The sequence below is a fragment of the Pleurodeles waltl genome, chromosome 9 (genome assembly GCF_031143425.1).
Source record: "Pleurodeles waltl isolate 20211129_DDA chromosome 9, aPleWal1.hap1.20221129, whole genome shotgun sequence".
Classification (NCBI taxonomy): domain Eukaryota; kingdom Metazoa; phylum Chordata; class Amphibia; order Caudata; family Salamandridae; genus Pleurodeles; species Pleurodeles waltl.
The window spans coordinates 125,606,196-125,624,298 of record NC_090448.1 but is presented as its reverse complement, the minus strand read 5'-3'; the positions used below and the strand labels follow the sequence as shown (position 1 = coordinate 125,624,298).

The 18,103-nt window shown below is 44.0% G+C and overlaps 1 protein-coding gene across 3 annotated transcripts in view; it reads left to right on the top strand.

Moving 5' to 3' along the window:
• Positions 1-18,103, top strand: part of PFKFB4 (6-phosphofructo-2-kinase/fructose-2,6-biphosphatase 4) — a 247,940-nt gene that overhangs the window by 85,747 nt on the left and 144,090 nt on the right. The window contains exon 1 of one of the 3 annotated variants that reach the window (XM_069206393.1): positions 12,598-12,806. The exons of 1 other annotated variant lie outside the window; for it this stretch is intronic. In XM_069206393.1, coding sequence (XP_069062494.1) covers positions 12,707-12,806 — 100 coding nt within the window. In that variant the 5' untranslated portion in view covers positions 12,598-12,706. Of the gene's footprint in view, positions 1-12,597; positions 12,807-18,103 lie in introns of those variants that run through there. One more of the 3 variants, XM_069206392.1, reaches the window with a different exon arrangement.

Genomic DNA, 18,103 nt, shown 5'->3' with positions numbered 1-18,103 from the left:
TCAAGTACATCCCAGGAGGCTAAACCAGTATTGCGGTCTGCTTGTCTAGAATGCCGTTGGAATCTCGTATGTTGAATGATCAGGAGGAAGATGTTGATTGTGGGGTGGCGTCTCTGGATGATATGTTAGAGGACAAAGGAGCAGTTTCTAGGTCTGAGTGGTTATAAGCTCTGGATTCGGATCAAGATTTGAAGAATTTGATAAGAATGTGATGAAGTATATCAAGGAGGGTTGGCCTCAAATGAGGTACTTGGAAATTGGTGTTAAAGATGTTGCCAAGGTATCTGAAGAACCAACAATTGTGAATGGGTACCTAATGCATCAGGGACTATGCATCCCTTTGTCTGCTATTTGGGCTAAGCTAATCAGTTTAGCACAAGGGCATTTAGGCATCAGTGGTACATGCACAAATCTAAAGCAGTTCTACTGGTGGCCTTCAATGGACAGCCAAGTAATCAAATAGGTAAATTCCTGTAATATGTGTCTCCATTTGGACAAGCATTTGGAAGACGTTTGAGTCACCTTTGCATGTTGTTCCCTTACCTGAAAATCCTTGGGACAAAGTTGCCCTAGATTTTGTTGGGCCGTTTGAAATTTTGCCTGCTGACAAAAAAACAAAATGTTAGTCCTGGTGCATTACTTCTCAAAGTGGGTGTACTTCGAGTTTGTGGCTAATCCCGACACAGTTACAGTAATAAAATTCCTGTATATAGTCTTTCAAATGGAGGGTGCCCCCTCAGTTCTTGTTACTGACAATGGAACTCACTTTACTTCAGTGTTGATGAAACAGTTCATTGAATTACACCCCATATTCGGGTTGCGTTGTATTCTCCAACCTCGAATGGTCTTGGGGAAAGAATGAATAGGTTTTTCAAAGGAGGGTATTCAGACTGCTTTGAGGACTGGCATTGATGTAGAAGTCCTCCTGATGGAAAAGGTTTGGGCTTATGTAACAACACCCCATAGTATGACAGGAGTTTGTGCCTTCAAACTACTGAAGAAAAGAAACCCTAGGTTCGATGGCATCTGTCGCTGTAGATACGCATGTTCTGCAATAGCTCGCCATCTGGTGTTGGGCCGGAGTGTTACAAGTTGTTTTTCTTCGAAGAAGTCTTTCGAGTCACGGGACCGAGTGACTCCTCCTTTTGTCTCCATTGCGCATGGGCGTCGACTCCATCTTCGATTGTTTTTTTTCCGCCATCGGGTTCGGACGTGTTCCTGTCGCTCCGAGTTTCGGAACGGAAAAAATAGTTAATTTCGGAAGATTTTCGTCGGTATTGTTGCGTTCGGGATCGGCGTACTTAGATTCAACACCGCATCGAAGATCGAAGAGCTCCGGTGCCCTTCGGGGTAGTTTTTCGATCCTCCGTTGGGGCCTGGTCGGCCCGACCGCGTGCTGAGGAACGCCGATGGAACGGACCCCGTTCCGTTTCTGCCCCAAATGCCACAATAAATACCCCTACACAGACCAACACTTGGTCTGCAACCTGTGCCTGTCACCTGAGCACAGCGAAGACACCTGCGAGGCCTGTCGTGCGTTCCGGTCCCGAAAAACACTCCGAGACCGTCGAGCCAGAAGACTTCAAATGGCGTCCGCACCGACAGCCCGACGGGAGTTCGAGGAACAGGAAGAGGAAGGTACCTTCTCGATCCAAGACTCAGACTCCGAAGGATTCGACGATACACAAACCGTGAGTAAGACGTCGAAAACCACACAAAGAAACATTTACAAGGCCCAGGGGACGCCACTGCCACCAGGCCATGGCTCGACCCATAAATTCGGTGACCGACCGTCGGCACCGAAAAAGGCCCAAACAGTGCCGAGATCGTCCGACTCCGGTCGAGACACCGGCACGCAGCCTTCTCGGGACCGAGAAAGTGCTGGAGACAAGCCTCGACACCGAGATGCCGGTGTGGACACGGCTCGACGCCGAGACAGCGGCACCGAAACAGATCGACGCCGAGAGGTTTCGGCCCCGAAAAGGAAAAAAGTCACCTCGGAGCCGAAAAAACACGCAGACAAAGTTTCGATGCCGAAACAAACTGCAAGCGACCCAGCTTCGGGCTCTTATACAGAAGAGCACTCGCTAACCTCCCAAATGCAAAAGCATAGGTTTGAGGAAGAGCTACAAGCAACTGATGCGGACCATACGCAAAAGCGTATCTTCATTCAGCAGGGGACAGGAAAAATAAGCACCCTTCCCCCCATTAGGAGAAAGAGAAGGTTGGAGTTCCAGACGGAACAAGCACCACAACCAAAAGTGGTGAAAAGAGTTACACCACCACCCTCTCCTCCGCCCGTGATTAACGTTCCACCAGCACAAACGCCATCACACTCCCCAGCTCACACCACCATGAGCCAGGGTGACCAAGACCAGGACGCATGGGACCTATACGACGCCCCAGTGTCAGATAACAGCCCAGAGGCATACCCTACAAAACCATCTCCACCAGAAGACAGCACCGCGTACTCTCAGGTGGTGGCTAGAGCAGCACAATTTCACAACGTAAGCCTCCACTCAGAACAGGTCGAGGATGATTTCTTGTTCAACACACTCTCCTCCACCCACAGCTCCTACCAAAGCCTGCCTATGCTCCCTGGTATGCTCCGGCACGCAAAAAACATATTTAAGGACCCGGTCAAAAGTAGGGCAATCACACCAAGGGTGGAAAAAAAGTATAAGCCGCCTCCTACGGACCCGGCTTTCATCACAACACAGCTGCCACCAGACTCTGTTGTTGTAGGAGCAGCTAGGAAAAGGGCCAACTCTCACACTTCTGGAGATGCACCACCCCCAGATAAAGAAAGCCGCAAGTTCGATGCAGCTGGTAAGAGAGTCGCAGCACAAGCTGCAAACCAGTGGCGCATCGCGAACTCCCAGGCACTACTTGCGCGCTATGACAGAGCCCACTGGGACGAGATGCAACATCTCATTGAACATCTGCCCAAAGACTTCCAAAATAGGGCAAAACAAGTGGTTGAGGAGGGACAGACCATCTCCAACAACCAGATCCGTTCCTCCATGGACGCTGCAGATACAGCTGCACGGACAATTAATACATCTGTAACTATCAGAAGGCATGCATGGCTCCGAACGTCTGGATTTAAACCAGAGATTCAACAAGCAGTTCTCAATATGCCTTTTAATGAAAAAGAACTGTTCGGTCCAGAAGTGGACACAGCGATTGAGAAACTCAAAAAAGATACAGACACTGCCAAAGCCATGGGCGCACTCTACTCCCCGCAGAGCAGAGGGAATTACAGCACATTCCGTAAAACGCCCTTTCGAGGGGGGTTTCGGGGTCAAAGCACACAAGCCAGCACCTCACAAGCAACACCGTCCACTTACCAGGGACAGTATAGAGGAGGTTTTCGGGGACAATATAGAGGAGGGCAATTCCCTAGAAATAGAGGGAGATTTCAAAGCCCCAAAACCCCTACTACTAAACAATGACTCACATGTCACTCACCCCCTCCACACAACACCAGTGGGGGGAAGAATAGGTCATCATTACAAAGCATGGGAGGAAATCACTACAGACACTTGGGTTCTAGCAATTATCCAACATGGTTATTGCATAGAATTTCTACAATTCCCTCCAAACATACCACCAAAAGCACAAAATTTAACAACACACCATTCCAATCTCCTGGAGATAGAAGTGCAGGCACTATTGCAAAAGAATGCAATCGAATTAGTGCCAAACACACAAATAAACACAGGAGTTTACTCACTGTACTTTCTGATACCAAAGAAGGACAAAACGCTGAGACCAATCCTAGACCTCAGAGTAGTGAACACTTTCATCAAATCAGACCACTTCCACATGGTCACATTACAAGAAGTATTGCCATTGCTAAAACTGCACGACTACATGGCAACTTTAGACCTCAAGGATGCTTATTTCCATATACCAATACACCCATCGCACAGGAAATACCTAAGGTTTGTATTCAAAGGAATACATTACCAATTCAAGGTACTGCCTTTCGGATTAACAACCGCACCAAGAGTCTTTACCAAATGTCTAGCAGTGGTCGCAGCACACATAAGAAGGCAGCAAATACATGTGTTCCCATATCTAGACGACTGGCTAATCAAAGCCCATTCGTTAATAGAGTGCTCAAATCACACAAATCATATCATACAAACCCTCTTCAAACTAGGGTTCACCGTCAATTTCACAAAATCCAAAATTCTGCCACGCAAGGTACAACAATACCTGGGAGCCATAATAGACACATCAAAAGGAGTAGCCACTCCGAGTCCACAAAGAATTCAAAATTTCAACACCATCATACAACGCATGTATCCAACACAAAAGATACAGGCAAAGATGGTATTACAACTCCTAGGCATGATGTCATCATGCATAGCCATTGTCCCAAACGCAAGACTGCACATGAGGCCCTTACAACAATGCCTAGCATCACAGTGGTCTCAAGCACAGGGTCACCTTCTAGATCTGGTGTTAATAGACCGCCAAACTTACCTCTCGCTTCTGTGGTGGAACAACATAAATTTAAACAAGGGGCGGCCTTTCCAAGACCCAGTGCCACAATACGTAATAACAACAGATGCTTCCATGACAGGGTGGGGAGCACACCTCAATCAACACAGCATACAAGGACAATGGAACGTACATCAAACAAAACTGCATATCAATCACCTAGAACTTCTAGCAGTTTTTCAAGCACTAAAAGCTTTCCAACCAATAATAGTTCACAAATACATTCTCGTCAAAACAGACAACATGACAACAATGTATTATCTAAACAAGCAGGGAGGGACGCACTCCACGCAGTTAAGCCTGCTAGCACAAAAAATTTGGCATTGGGCAATTCACAACCAAATTCGCCTAATTGCACAGTTTATACCAGGGATACAAAATCAACTCGCAGACAATCTCTCTCGAGATCACCAACAGGTCCACGAATGGGAAATTCACCCCCAAATTCTGAACACTTATTTCAAACTCTGGGGAACACCTCAGATAGACTTGTTTGCTACAAGGGAGAACGCAAAATGCCAAAACTTCGCATCCAGGTACCCACACAAACAATCCCAAGGCAATGCCCTATGGATGAACTGGTCAGGGATATTTGCTTACGCTTTTCCTCCTCTCCCTCTCCTTCCTTACCTGGTAAACAAACTCAGTCAAAGCAAACTCAAACTCATATTGATAGCACCAACTTGGGCAAGGCAACCCTGGTACACAACGCTGCTAGACCTATCAGTGGTACCCTGCATCAAATTGCCCAACAGGCCAGATCTGTTGACACAGCACAACCAAAATATCAGACACCCAGATCCAGCATCGCTGAATCTAGCAATCTGGCTCCTGAAATCCTAGAATTCGGGCACTTACAACTTACCCAAGAATGTATGGAAGTCATAAAACAAGCAAGAAGGCCATCCACCAGGCACTGCTATGCAAGTAAATGGAAGAGGTTTGTTTGCTACTGCCATATTAATCAAATACAACCATTACACACAACTCCAGAACATGTAGTGGGTTACTTGCTTCACTTACAAAAATCTAACCTAGCTTTCTCTTCCATTAAGATTCACCTTGCAGCAATATCTGCATACCTGCAGACTACCTATTCAACTTCCCTATATAAAATACCAGTCATTAAAGCATTCATGGAGGGCCTTAGGAGAATTATACCACCAAGAACACCACCTGTTCCTTCATGGAACCTAAATGTTGTCCTAACTAGACTTATGGGTCCACCTTTTGAACCCATGCACTCCTGCGACATACAGTTCCTAACCTGGAAGGTGGCATTTCTCATCGCCATTACTTCCCTGAGAAGAGTAAGCGAGATTCAGGCGTTTACTATACAGGAACCTTTTATACAACTACACAAAAATAAAGTCGTCCTAAGGACCAATCCTAAATTTTTGCCAAAGGTTATTTCACCGTTCCATCTAAATCAAACAGTGGAACTTCCAGTGTTCTTTCCACAGCCAGATACCGTAGCTGAAAGGGCACTACATACATTAGATGTCAAAAGAGCATTAATGTATTACATTGACAGAACAAAGAACATCAGAAAGACTAAACAACTCTTTATTGCATTTCAAAAACCTCATGCAGGAAACCCAATTTCAAAACAAGGTATAGCCAGATGGATAGTTAAATGCATCCAAATCTGCTACCTTAAAGCTAAACGACAGCTGCCCATTACACCAAGGGCACACTCAACCAGAAAGAAAGGTGCTACCATGGCCTTTCTAGGAAACATCCCAATGCAAGAAATATGTAAGGCAGCCACATGGTCTACGCCTCACACATTCACCAAGCACTACTGTGTAGACGTGTTATCCGCACAACAAGCCACAGTAGGTCAAGCTGTATTAAGGACATTATTTCAGACTACTTCCACTCCTACAGGCTGATCCACCGCTTTTGGGAAAATAACTGCTTACTAGTCTATTGCAGAACATGCGTATCTACAGCGACAGATGCCATCGAACTGAAAATGTCACTTACCCAGTGTACATCTGTTCGTGGCATCAGTCGCAGTAGATTCGCATGTGCCCACCCGCCTCCCCGGGAGCCTGTAGCAGTTTGGAAGTTACCTTCAATTATTTATATATGTATCATCTCAACCTTAAATAGGTGCATACTTAGTCACTCCATTGCATGGGCACTATTACTACAATTCAACTCCTACCTCACCCTCTGCGGGGAAAAACAATCGAAGATGGAGTCGACGCCCATGCGCAATGGAGACAAAAGGAGGAGTCACTCGGTCCCGTGACTCGAAAGACTTCTTCGAAGAAAAACAACTTGTAACACTCCGGCCCAACACCAGATGGCGAGCTATTGCAGAACATGCGAATCTACTGCGACTGATGCCACGAACAGATGTACACTGGGTAAGTGACATTTTCAATCTTCTTTGTGTCCTGATTGGTTGGGTGGCAATGTTGCTTTGGGTACCTGGGAGACTGAACTATGCAAAAGAGCAACAGACACTGTTCAGCATCTGTAAAACTGTTCCAAAGAATGTTTCGAGTGAAGGCATAATGTCAAAGAGATGATGTTGTATAATAGTGATTGGGTACATCTTAAGAAACCTTACAAGGTCAGGAAGCGGAAATCCAAATTTATGTCACTGTGCGGAGGAATCCGTCCAAACTCCTTATTTACCTGGAGGATGGGGAGTCCTAAGATCGACCCTGTTGTCCTGCAAAGCGGGGAGAATGTCTGTGATGAGGAAAAGAGGAGGGGGTTAAGCAGGGCAGGACTCCAAAAATGACACCAACAATAACAACGTACTACTATGTTTTGGAACAGGCGGTTGAGGTGGGAAGCCAATCAGAACTGAAGGCAGGCGGAGTCAAAAACACTGGGTCCGCCAGTATCGGAAAAGGTGAGGACAAGTGCTGAAACAGTGGGTGGAGAAGATGTCTGATTTCCAAAGTAGAACAAGGAAGAAGGAAGGAAAATACCCTGGAAGATGATAGGCCTGACCTCGACGAAGCCCGGAAAACTGGACTGAGGACTGGTGGACACGCCAAAGGACGCTGAACAACACGCCGCAACTTAGGAGACTTGCAGCAGAGCGAGTGAGTGATTTGGGGGCAAGGTTTAGAAAACTATCGGGCGGGTAGCCATGATTACTGCTTCACTGTGGCCTTGAGAATTCCCCACTCTGATTACACTGGATCAGATACTCTGTGGAAAGAGCGCGTCAGACATTGTTTTTTTGTGAGTTTCCTTTCTTTCTTTTGGTGGGGCTGTTGTTTTGAGCACATGTTTCACTTCCTCTGGAGTTGAAGAGAGAGCTGCACTCCTGAAGGGGGATAGCAGAACCGGGCACATGCCGTTATTTCACGGGATGTGCACATGAAACACCAAGCCCAATAATATAAGACTGTACCCCACAGGTGGGAAAAGGGGCGAAGCTTGAACAATATCAGGTCACCTCTGGGGTTGGCTTGCACTTGGGATAGGTCTCAGGATCCTCTATATTTTGGAAATATCATGGGTAAGGTAAAGGTTTATACACTATTGCAGTGAGCCTGAATTCTATACTTACCGCTCTGTCTTCCCTCACTTCCCTCAAGGACTCTGGCAGTGCCATCCCAGCCCAAACACCTAGAGGGAAGGAGAAGAAAAACCCAACCGCCTACTCTGTGGAAGAAAGAAGAAGACGAACATTCCAAGATACTTTTTCATTCCCCTGTCCCAAACCCCAGAGACACTTTTCATTCTGGTTCTTTGACTGCAATACATCAAAATTCAGAAACCTACACAGCCTCAACGTACTTATATTCGCCCAGATTCCTGCAGTCACCCAAAAGTACTATCAAGGTTTACAAAGGAGCAGTCTTGATTGACGGAAAAGGCTGATGGCGGAGGCAACACTTGGTGAAATTGTTGACTAACAGTCTAATATTGTATTAACATCTAGACTTATTGAAGGTCAAGTTGCTCATTATCAAGTCAACAGTTCTTGGTGGATTGATACTTCTGGCAGAAATTATGGTTCTTCTGTGGCAGCCTCTTCTACTGCTTCAGATGTGAGGTCCACAGTTGACACTGATAGAACCCCGCATACGGATGTTGTAACAACAAAGTCTGACAATGGAGAATTGGATGATTACTGCAGACCTTATTTTGCAATGTCCAGACCTGCGTGCAAAACGAATCTACCGATCAGATTTAAGTTTTTTTGCATGCATTAGCATCTTTGCTTCCATATCTTTGGTATACAATTGAGTGTGCCTTGTTACTTCTTTTTGTTTTGTTTGATTTTGTAAGGGGGAAGATTATGTTCCAATGCATACGCATACTTACCATTGTAATGTGCTTGTGTGTTCTTTGTTGGTGCTATATGCCTGCTTTTGCAGAATGTTATTTATTGAAGCTCACCTTGAGTTCCATGTTCTTGGCTGAGATTCAGAGGCTGCTGGGTTCCGCTGGCTGTCAGTTGGAGCTTGATGTCCTTGGAGTCGCTGGCATTTGATGTGTTCTCCCTTTCTACTAAAATAAACTGGATTTTACACGTTACCTGCCTTGGCATTCCTTCATACAGCAGGAACGTTCAGTGGCATCCTTACGTGTAAGATTAAGGGAAGTGAGTTTAAGACTTTGTGAAAAATGAAGGTGCTTTCAAAGTTGTTCAGGGATGATTCTGTTGGCCGCATAGCTGTATTTCATTCCTCACTGAAACCACAGATCACTTGTGAAAAGTTGTGAGTGCTCTCAATTGTGTCCTGTGTTTAATATGTAGCCAGTAAAGTGAATGTGGTGTGCTTCGGGAGAGTACCAGAGCTTCAGCACAGTAATAGTCAGGTTGCACATTTTCGGGCTTTGTTAACATTTTCATACTGTCACCAAGTCCAGGTTTTAGCCTGCTTGCTAGGGGGAAGAGAACTCGTGTGTGCTAGTGTCAGGGTGGTTATAGTGGGAGGCATTGGCACAGAATTCTCTGTGGTGCAAGTCACTTATGCGCCACTTTCTAAACACATAAGAATGGCAATGGTTTTCGAGCTTCATGTGGTGTGAATAAGGTATGTGGGTTTTGGGTGTAACATCTCTTGCAATATGTATGTAGAACTTACCCATCTTTGGAAAACTGAAGCCTGTGTTCGAACATGAAGCAGACACTTGATCCAGTGTCTGAACCAACAAGTGTGCAATAAAGGGTTGTGTTGAAAACCTTGCTGGTGTGTAAACTTGGACAAACATGATCCATTTCAATAACTTTCCAGAGGCATGAATTATACCATTGGAAGTGGGGGTCGTCGCAGTCCTACTATCGGTACTATGTTTCAGTCAGGCTTGACAGCACATCTGTCTAATATAATTATTGTTAACAGTAGTTTAAAATCTACAAAGAAGTGACTTTAGCTTCATCCCGAGAAGTATTACTTTCTTACCTGATAGTGGCTATTTGCAATATCGTTCAGCCCGCCAGGAAATTACTCAGTTAGAAAGAATGAGGGACTATTTTACATCTGATTAATACACTCAAGTATCAATCTATGACATTCAACTCTTTAACTCTCATCTGCATTCTACAAATACATCGTTCTTTTTAAGCTTTAATGTGACAATCAGCATTTGTGAATGTAAAGCATGAAAACAGCACTCGTGGAAGCCTCTGTTTACGTTGGCATATTAAAACCGAACCTAAAAGCTTAAACAATGCCTTGCTATGTGTGTCATGTCTACTGCGTAACTACCACTGGAGGTCGCTTGGCAACTTTGGATTTGAACAACCACTCAATATGGCTGTGGCTGCAGTACAGTGAACAGGTGACTGCCGCCGGCCCTCTTTCAACTTTCTCTGTCTGGTTGGTATTTTTCCAAAATTGTTTTTTCTTCGAAATATATTTATAATGCACTCAAAATCTGACATAGATTGGGGACAAATATCATTGAAGAAGCAAGAGATGCGAGGCAGAGCAGTGGACTAGTATATTGAGGATGAGGCTCACACTTGACAACAATATTTACATTCTTTATTTTCTGTATAGCTGTAACTCGTTATATACAGCCATTTGTAAACCAGCATGTTTAGTTTACCGAGAAACCACAAAGCCTTACTTTCCGAGCCACGATGTTTGCATTTTTAGTCCCCATCCTCTGACAGGGCGCTTTCCTACCCTCCACGTCCAATGTGTTTTAACCCATATGATGGACTACAACGTTGGTAAATACCAGCGCCCGTTGCCACACTTTTCTCTTACACCCATGCATGTGTGCAGTTACACCCATGCTGCAACAAAGACTGAGCCTACATCTAAAACAAGAAAACATACAGCTTTTCTTATTAGAGAAACAGAGAAAATAACTGTCACAAATCAAAACTGACTCAGTCTTTGTACTTTGGTGTAGTAAAATATTTTGCTTCAACGTGGTAGTCGGAGGTGTAAATCTAGCATGAAGAGCATTGGGAAATTACAAACGTGGCTTGAAAGGTACGTGTCCATTTTGACTTTTATTCGCAATATGGTGAATGTCTATAGAGTCTTGTGCAGTAAACAATTGATTGCTTTGGTGCTTGCAAAACAGTATGCAAGAGCTGCAATAGAAGTCACCAAATTAAACCTGCTTCTCTTTTCACTTTTTCTATACCGAGTACAGGTATCTCAGTTGGGCACATGTTTATGTAACGGGTGCAGGTAGTACTGCTATCACAATGCCTAGGCTCATGCGGCACTGTTGAACTGAGAAGATACACTGTTATTTACTGTTGACAAGAATAGCTGTGATAGTCCCCAGAGCACAAATATTCACTATTGTAATTATCATTAAGTCTGCGTGTCGGCGCCCTGAATCTCTCCTAAAACAGACCTGCATAGATTTGGCCGGGTGGCAAATTATGTAAATGCACTAATCTTAACTGTTTTGTTCGGATTTTAGAGCTAGATTACAGGTCGGCGCCAGACCAAAGAAATTATCACATTGGCCTAACTTAATCTAATTGTTGTTGTCTTCGGAGTTAAAACAAGGGTTTCGGCTGCGCATTTGCTAGATTGTGGCTCCAGACTGGGAGGGGCGTATATTGTGCCACCACTGCAAGACAGCGGGGTGTATTTTATGCGGTGACAGTGATGCTGCTCATGGTCGCTCCCCGCACTGACTTGCATGTACATTTCTTTGCGGGTCCCTATGACTAGGGCTTTTTAGCCAGTTCCTCCCCGTTCCCTTGCGGTTCATCGCCTTGTGCGCAGATTGAGCGCTACGACAGAATATAATGTCGCATTTCTATTTGTAAGCGGAACAGCCATTTTCGGCCACAGTTGCGGAGTCTTCTGTTTCAGGCCACGGTACTTGTTATTAATTGTTCGTAACATCAGTTGGGTACAGTCTTCCAATGTAGTTTAATAGGAGGAAATACTCCCTGAGATTCAGAAAAACCGCTGTGCCGAGGATAGATCTGTAAACAATCGATTTTCCAGTATTGCTTTTCGTTACTTTTAAACACGATTCCGTTAATCTTTTTAAATGGAAGGAATAAACTACTGCGCGTCCCTTCATGGAACAACGCATAACAATGGTATAACACATATGAAATTATTTTTAAGGTGAAAAAAGACGTAACGTCAGGTGGTAATATTCTAAAGGCACAGTCATTCTGTATCAGACAGGCGACTTAGCCGCATCACTTCGCGTACACCTTCAAGTCGCGCTGTTCGGGTAGAGACACAGAAAAGGGACTACGTTTGCTAACGTCCTTTTTGCAACAGCGGCGGTGCTAGCAAGTTGCGGCCATGCCCAAATGCCGTTTCTGTCGTGTTCAGCGTGGACTTTTGTAGAGACAATTATTTGAAACACAATACTGAGTGATCACTGTCTTTGGGAGAGAACTATTTGAAAAATTATCACGGTAATCTTCTGTTGATGATTTTGCAAACGAAACCTTACGCCTTCAAATAAATTCAGATCCAGTACTGATAGCCCTCACAATGTACAGAACGGGGGAAGTTGTCGTTTGAACCGGGCGGCTGGTGAAAACTCAAGGGTTACATCTCTGAATGGGACGACTTCGCGGCTGACGCCTCTTTGCGCAGCCAGTCCTCTCTCTGTGTCGACGGCCAGGCTCGCGCCGCTGGAGTGGGCTGTCCCTGGAGCTGACACGGCGCCGAGCTGCCTGTAGTAAACAGTCACCCTGCAGCTGCACAGTTGGAGTGTGGCAGCCGGCGGTGCCAGCGGGAGCTCCACAGTCCCAGCGAGGATGGCGGGGTCACCACGGGAGCTCACTCAAAACCCGCTCAAGAAAATATGGATGCCTTACAACAACGGGCTGCCCGGGAAGCACACATTACAGAGGAAGGGTGAGTGGCTTGGGACCTGCCTTGTTCAAGAATGTGTAGCTCCCTGCGGGGTCTCACCCCCGCCCCAGGTGACTTGGGACGCTGTTTCTAACCCAGAGCATTCCACTTTCGAGCCGTTGTCTTCGGGTTACAATTGTAAATGTATATAGCTCTTACCACCCATGATAAAGGCATTGCCTCGCTTTTTTTTTGCGGCGAATAACTCGCCAATGCAGAACCCAAGGTTAGTGATTCGAAGGTTAATATCATGCATTTAGTTTTTTTCTTGTACGTTAGGAGTGTACTCGTAATGCCCTGTGTTCAGTAGAGTTTGGAATGGGATAGAGCGACGGGAGTGAATGTAAAAAGGGGAAGTAGTTAAGTGTTTTGTAAGTAATGGTCGTGCTTGTTAGCTGTATGGTTTAAAAGGAGGGAGTTCAACGTAGTAGCGAGTGGGATGACTCGGAGAGAAAAGAGAGGGGATGGAAAGGACTTTTTTTATAATAGCAAAATGCACATTATTTATATGTACATGTATGTACTCAAGATGCTTGGTAAAGTTTTGCTTGCTTGATTAAACCTCTCTATAAATACCAATATGTATATATAGAATCGGCAGTATTTGCATGGTCAGCTGTCCACATTTATCATGTGCTACATTTTTACGGTTTATCTAATTATATCAGTAAAACCAAATTATACTACAGCTTTAATGCAGTATCACACCAAAGTCCGGAATGGGAAACCGCACCAGTAATGAACTGGAGGAAGGCTGTGATTGTAACTCCTCTGGAAGCTCACCTCACTGAGGAACTAGATTATTTTGGGGCTGCGAGGTCAGCAAATTACCCAAAGCAAGGATGCGAGATCTAGAATACAGAGGGAAGCACAACTCCCAGGCGATGGATGAGTAATTAAGTGAACATGTCTCCCAGGTATGACAAGACAGCTGTTAGTGCCAAAGGAAGTGACTGATAGAAATAAAGCAAGCACAGTTTATTATGAATGGAGGGAGAGGGGTGGAAACATACCACTGGGGATACTGAAAAGTAAACTAAATTAAATAGGAAATAGGGTGGTTAAATGTTCGAGCTGAGTGATGCATTACCAAGTGGCACAGAGAAATCGGCCTTACTGGGGTTGAGTGGTCGAAAGTATATAGTATATATCGATGAGCAGGGTCTCTGAAAAGAGGACACCAAAAGGCCTGTCCCATGAAGTGCAGCTATAAAAGAAAAGTGTGTGTGATCAGAGACTAGTAAACATTAAATGGTTTATAAGTTACTTAAATCCATGGATAATGTTTGAAAAGAGTGTATGTTAACTCATTATTTCTTCATCTCTTGTGGCACAGAACTGTCCGATCACTGCCACTCATGAATTCAGGATATGACATACCTTTTCCTCACACCGCTGCTCCAGAGATTTTTCTTTCATATTCTCATACCTATATGGTTCCCTCTTGAAATGTAAAATATACTCACCCACGTTCATGTCGTTAGGGATGATTTCCTGCTACTTATGGATAAAGTCTGCTCTTGCCTATCCAGTGATTATTTTTTCTGTTGTAATTCCCCAATTGCCGTCAAAACTATGGGCACAGTTCGATCATCATTTGTGGCAGCAACCAGAATCCCTGACTCTTCACTTGAGTGTTTTTTTTGCTTTATTTCTATTTACCAGATATAGCAGGCTCCATAAAGCTTGCTGGTCAGTGGCAAAGATCAACAAGCATAGGCAAAGTCAATAGGTCTCGCATGTGGGAGAGCTATTGCCTCTGGCAATGTGTTCTAGTCATGTTGTACACTAGTGTGGCTGTTTCTGAGCATGGCTAAAAGTTAGTTGTGTGGGGTGGGATGGGGTAGATTGGGGTGAATTGAGGTAGGATTGATTGAGTTGGATTGGGTAGAATGGATTGGGGTAGGGAAGATTTGACTGGGTGGGATAGCCTTGGCTGGAGGTAGACTAGAGTAGAGTATTTTGGGGTAGAGAGATTGGAATGGGGTGGAGTGAGTTAGATTGAACCATAGTGGGGTAGATTTGAGTTGTATGGGCTAGATTGGATGGAGTGGAATGGAGTTTGGTAGGTTGAGGGAGAGTGGAGTGGGGCAAATTGGGTGGATTAGAGTGGAGTAGACTAGAGTGAAGTTGGATAGTGGAGTTTGGACTGGAGTGGGGTAAATTTGGAGTGGATTGGGAAAGAGTGGGGTAGATATGAGTGGGATGGGTTGGATTTGGGGTAAATTGGCATGGAGTAGATTGGGGTGGAGTGGGGCAGACTTTGTTAGAGTGAGTGGAGTAGGGTATATTGGGGTGTGGTGGGGTAGATTGGAGTGGGGTAGATTGGAGTGGGATGGAGAAGCATAGAGTGGAGTGGCGTGTTGTGGAGTGGCATGCTGTTGAGTGGACTGATGGGTCGTAGAATGAAATGGCATAGTGTGGAGCATGCATGGTGTGGTAGTGCAGTTCCATTACAGGCCTGCGCATTATTAATTGAAATGACCATTACATTTGCACCGAAATACAATTTTACTGCACACAAACTATAATGTGTGAAAATGTCATCACTTAGTGTATTGATGTGTTTTGATTGCATTCAAATATTTGTGTCCACAACACATCAGAATTCCAAAAAGGGTGCTTTATTTGTACTAATGATATATTCTGAAACATCAGCACATTCCCTTTTTTTTTTTTTTTGTGTGCTAGGAAAAAAAACACATCCTACACCCTCTCCTCTTGCATGGGTACTCAGCAGGATTGTTACATACATTTTCTCACTTTGAATTTGGAAAAAGAAAAGTAAACAAAGAGTTCCCTCAGAATAACACTTAACTCTTGTCTTTGTACAGCAAACCAGACAAGATAAGAACAAGATTTAAAGTCCTGTTTACAGAAAGCGACTTGATGGAAGTCAACAGTGACTAATGTTGGAGCAACAGTGGGGACGAACTGAAATGGTGCATAAAGTACGGTGCAGCAGCATAGAGTGCAGTGGGGCACATTAGAGTGGCACAGAATATAGTGGCACAGAGTGGTGTGAAGTGGCGTAGATTGCAGTGACCAAGAGTGGAGTGGCATACAATTCAGCGGCATACACTGAAGGGTCATAGAATGCAATGCCATAGACTGTAGATAGATAGTGGTGCATACTAGAGTGCACTGGTGTGGAGTAGAGAAGAGTGTCCCAGAAGGCAGTGGTGTGGCACAGACTAGGTGGTGTCGAATTCAGTGGCTTACAGTTCAGTGTCGTAGAATGCAGTGGCATAGATTAGAATTGTGCAGAGTTGAGTGCTATAGAGTGCAGTAGCGTAGATCGCAGTGGCATAGAGTGCCTATTATCAACATCAATCTTTATTCTGTCATGATATTGACCATAAAAGTACATACATTACAATAAATAATAAAAGAAAATATATTTCAACACTGCATGAAATACTAAAACAGAAATTTCTTTAAAAAAACAAATAATTATTACATGCCATAAGATTTCAATTTTCTAATCACAGCCCTAATCAAATTCAAAATGGAAAAACAGATTTCTGGACTAAACGGAGATTGTAAATATATAAGACCATCCTTATAACTTATAAACTGCTTGTGCTTTAAAATTGGGTGGAGGAACTGCGCCCTAGGCGAGGAATAGAATTTACAAAAAAGCATGAAATTAGCAGTTGATTATAGTGTCACATCATCGCAAGGGCAACAAGAGGCAGAAATCACTCTCAATCCAACTATGGAAAAGGCAACCAGATAATGAATTATATTAAGCCTTAACCTCGTAAGATAAAATCTGTACTGGGTATCCGTGATGCATAAAAATTCACACAAGGAGTTTTAAAAAGCTGTATGTAATGTAATGTAATAATGAACCTTTATTGAGGGATCTTTCAATGTGCCTTTTCCCTCTGTAAGCTAGAAAGCATTTCTTGACCATATCGTTTGCCTGGGTTTTATATCCCATGGAGTATCAAAAAGAGAACACATACCATAGGAATAAAAATTGTGCTTGGCGTAGACCAGCCTTGGGATTGCATAGCAATCCATTATGACTTCACAAATAAAAAACGCTTTACTCCAAATCTTGGCCTTCAACAGCAAAGGGGTCATGCTTGTGAAGTCCTACAGGAACGTGTCCCCCCCCCCCCCCCATTCAAGGTGACTAATAAGTTTTGCCGTGCTAGATGGTTTGGATAAAAGATGACACAGAAACCTATTTTCTACAGCCTGTAATTTCCCAAGAGATGCACAACTACATACACCTTCTCCATACACACCCATGGAAAAACATTTACTCTTGTGTAGACGGATCATTTCCCTAATGGGTTTGCAGCCTAGCCTGTTGGCTAATCTAAATATAAGGTTGCATGCATCCCCCATTTTTTTAGGCTCTTTCGGCAGTAAGTCGCTCCCAAGAGCCAGAGGCATTGAACAGGATACCTAACTAATTAAAACATGGAACTTTCTGAATAGTTGTCCCCGTGATACTAAAACATTTAGGTTTAGCATTTCTGGGACCACTAGTCAGTACAAATTATTTCAAATGATTTACTTTTAATATTAATTTAGTCATAAAATCATTGAATCTGTTACAAAAAATGTTGCAAGCCTCTTGCTGTCAAAAGGATGGCATCATCTGCATATAAAAGCACTGGGACAGTTTGCACGCCAGAACACGGTGGACGTCTTTGCTATACGATTGTAAAAAAAGTGCCTAATGAATAAATATACAATAAAAACAAAAAATTGGCAAACTGCAACCTTGTCTTGCACTTCGCGAGACCCGAACAGGTTTGGAACATTCCCCAGAGAGTATGAAGCACTCTTTCTTAATTCCTTCTTCCACTACGTTGTGGGAGGTACATTACTCTTCAAAGCTCAGCCTGGTCGTATCCAGAATGGCTAACACCGCCCATGTAAACATACAATACAAAAAACGTGAGCTTCTCTGCTAAGATGTAGAGGTTTATAATGGAGATGAGTTTGGCATAAGGCCATTCCCTTCGGGCCTTTGGCTCCAAAGAGATGACGCTCAGCGTGTACACCACATCAGTGGGGTGTCTGAATAAACTGGCCCTAACAAGAAGAGAAGTTGATAGCATCCTATTACCATGTAATTGCTGTGGGGGGAAAACAATAGCATTATGTTACAATGAACCTCCATTCATTAAGTAGCATGTCAACCCGGACTTCGAGATTGTGTTTTATATAAGCTAGTACAACTAATGCTTATAATTATTTCGCAATATTTATTTTTTTAATTCTGTTGCCATGGATAATTAACATCTGAAGGATAAAATTGCAGTTTTTCACACAAC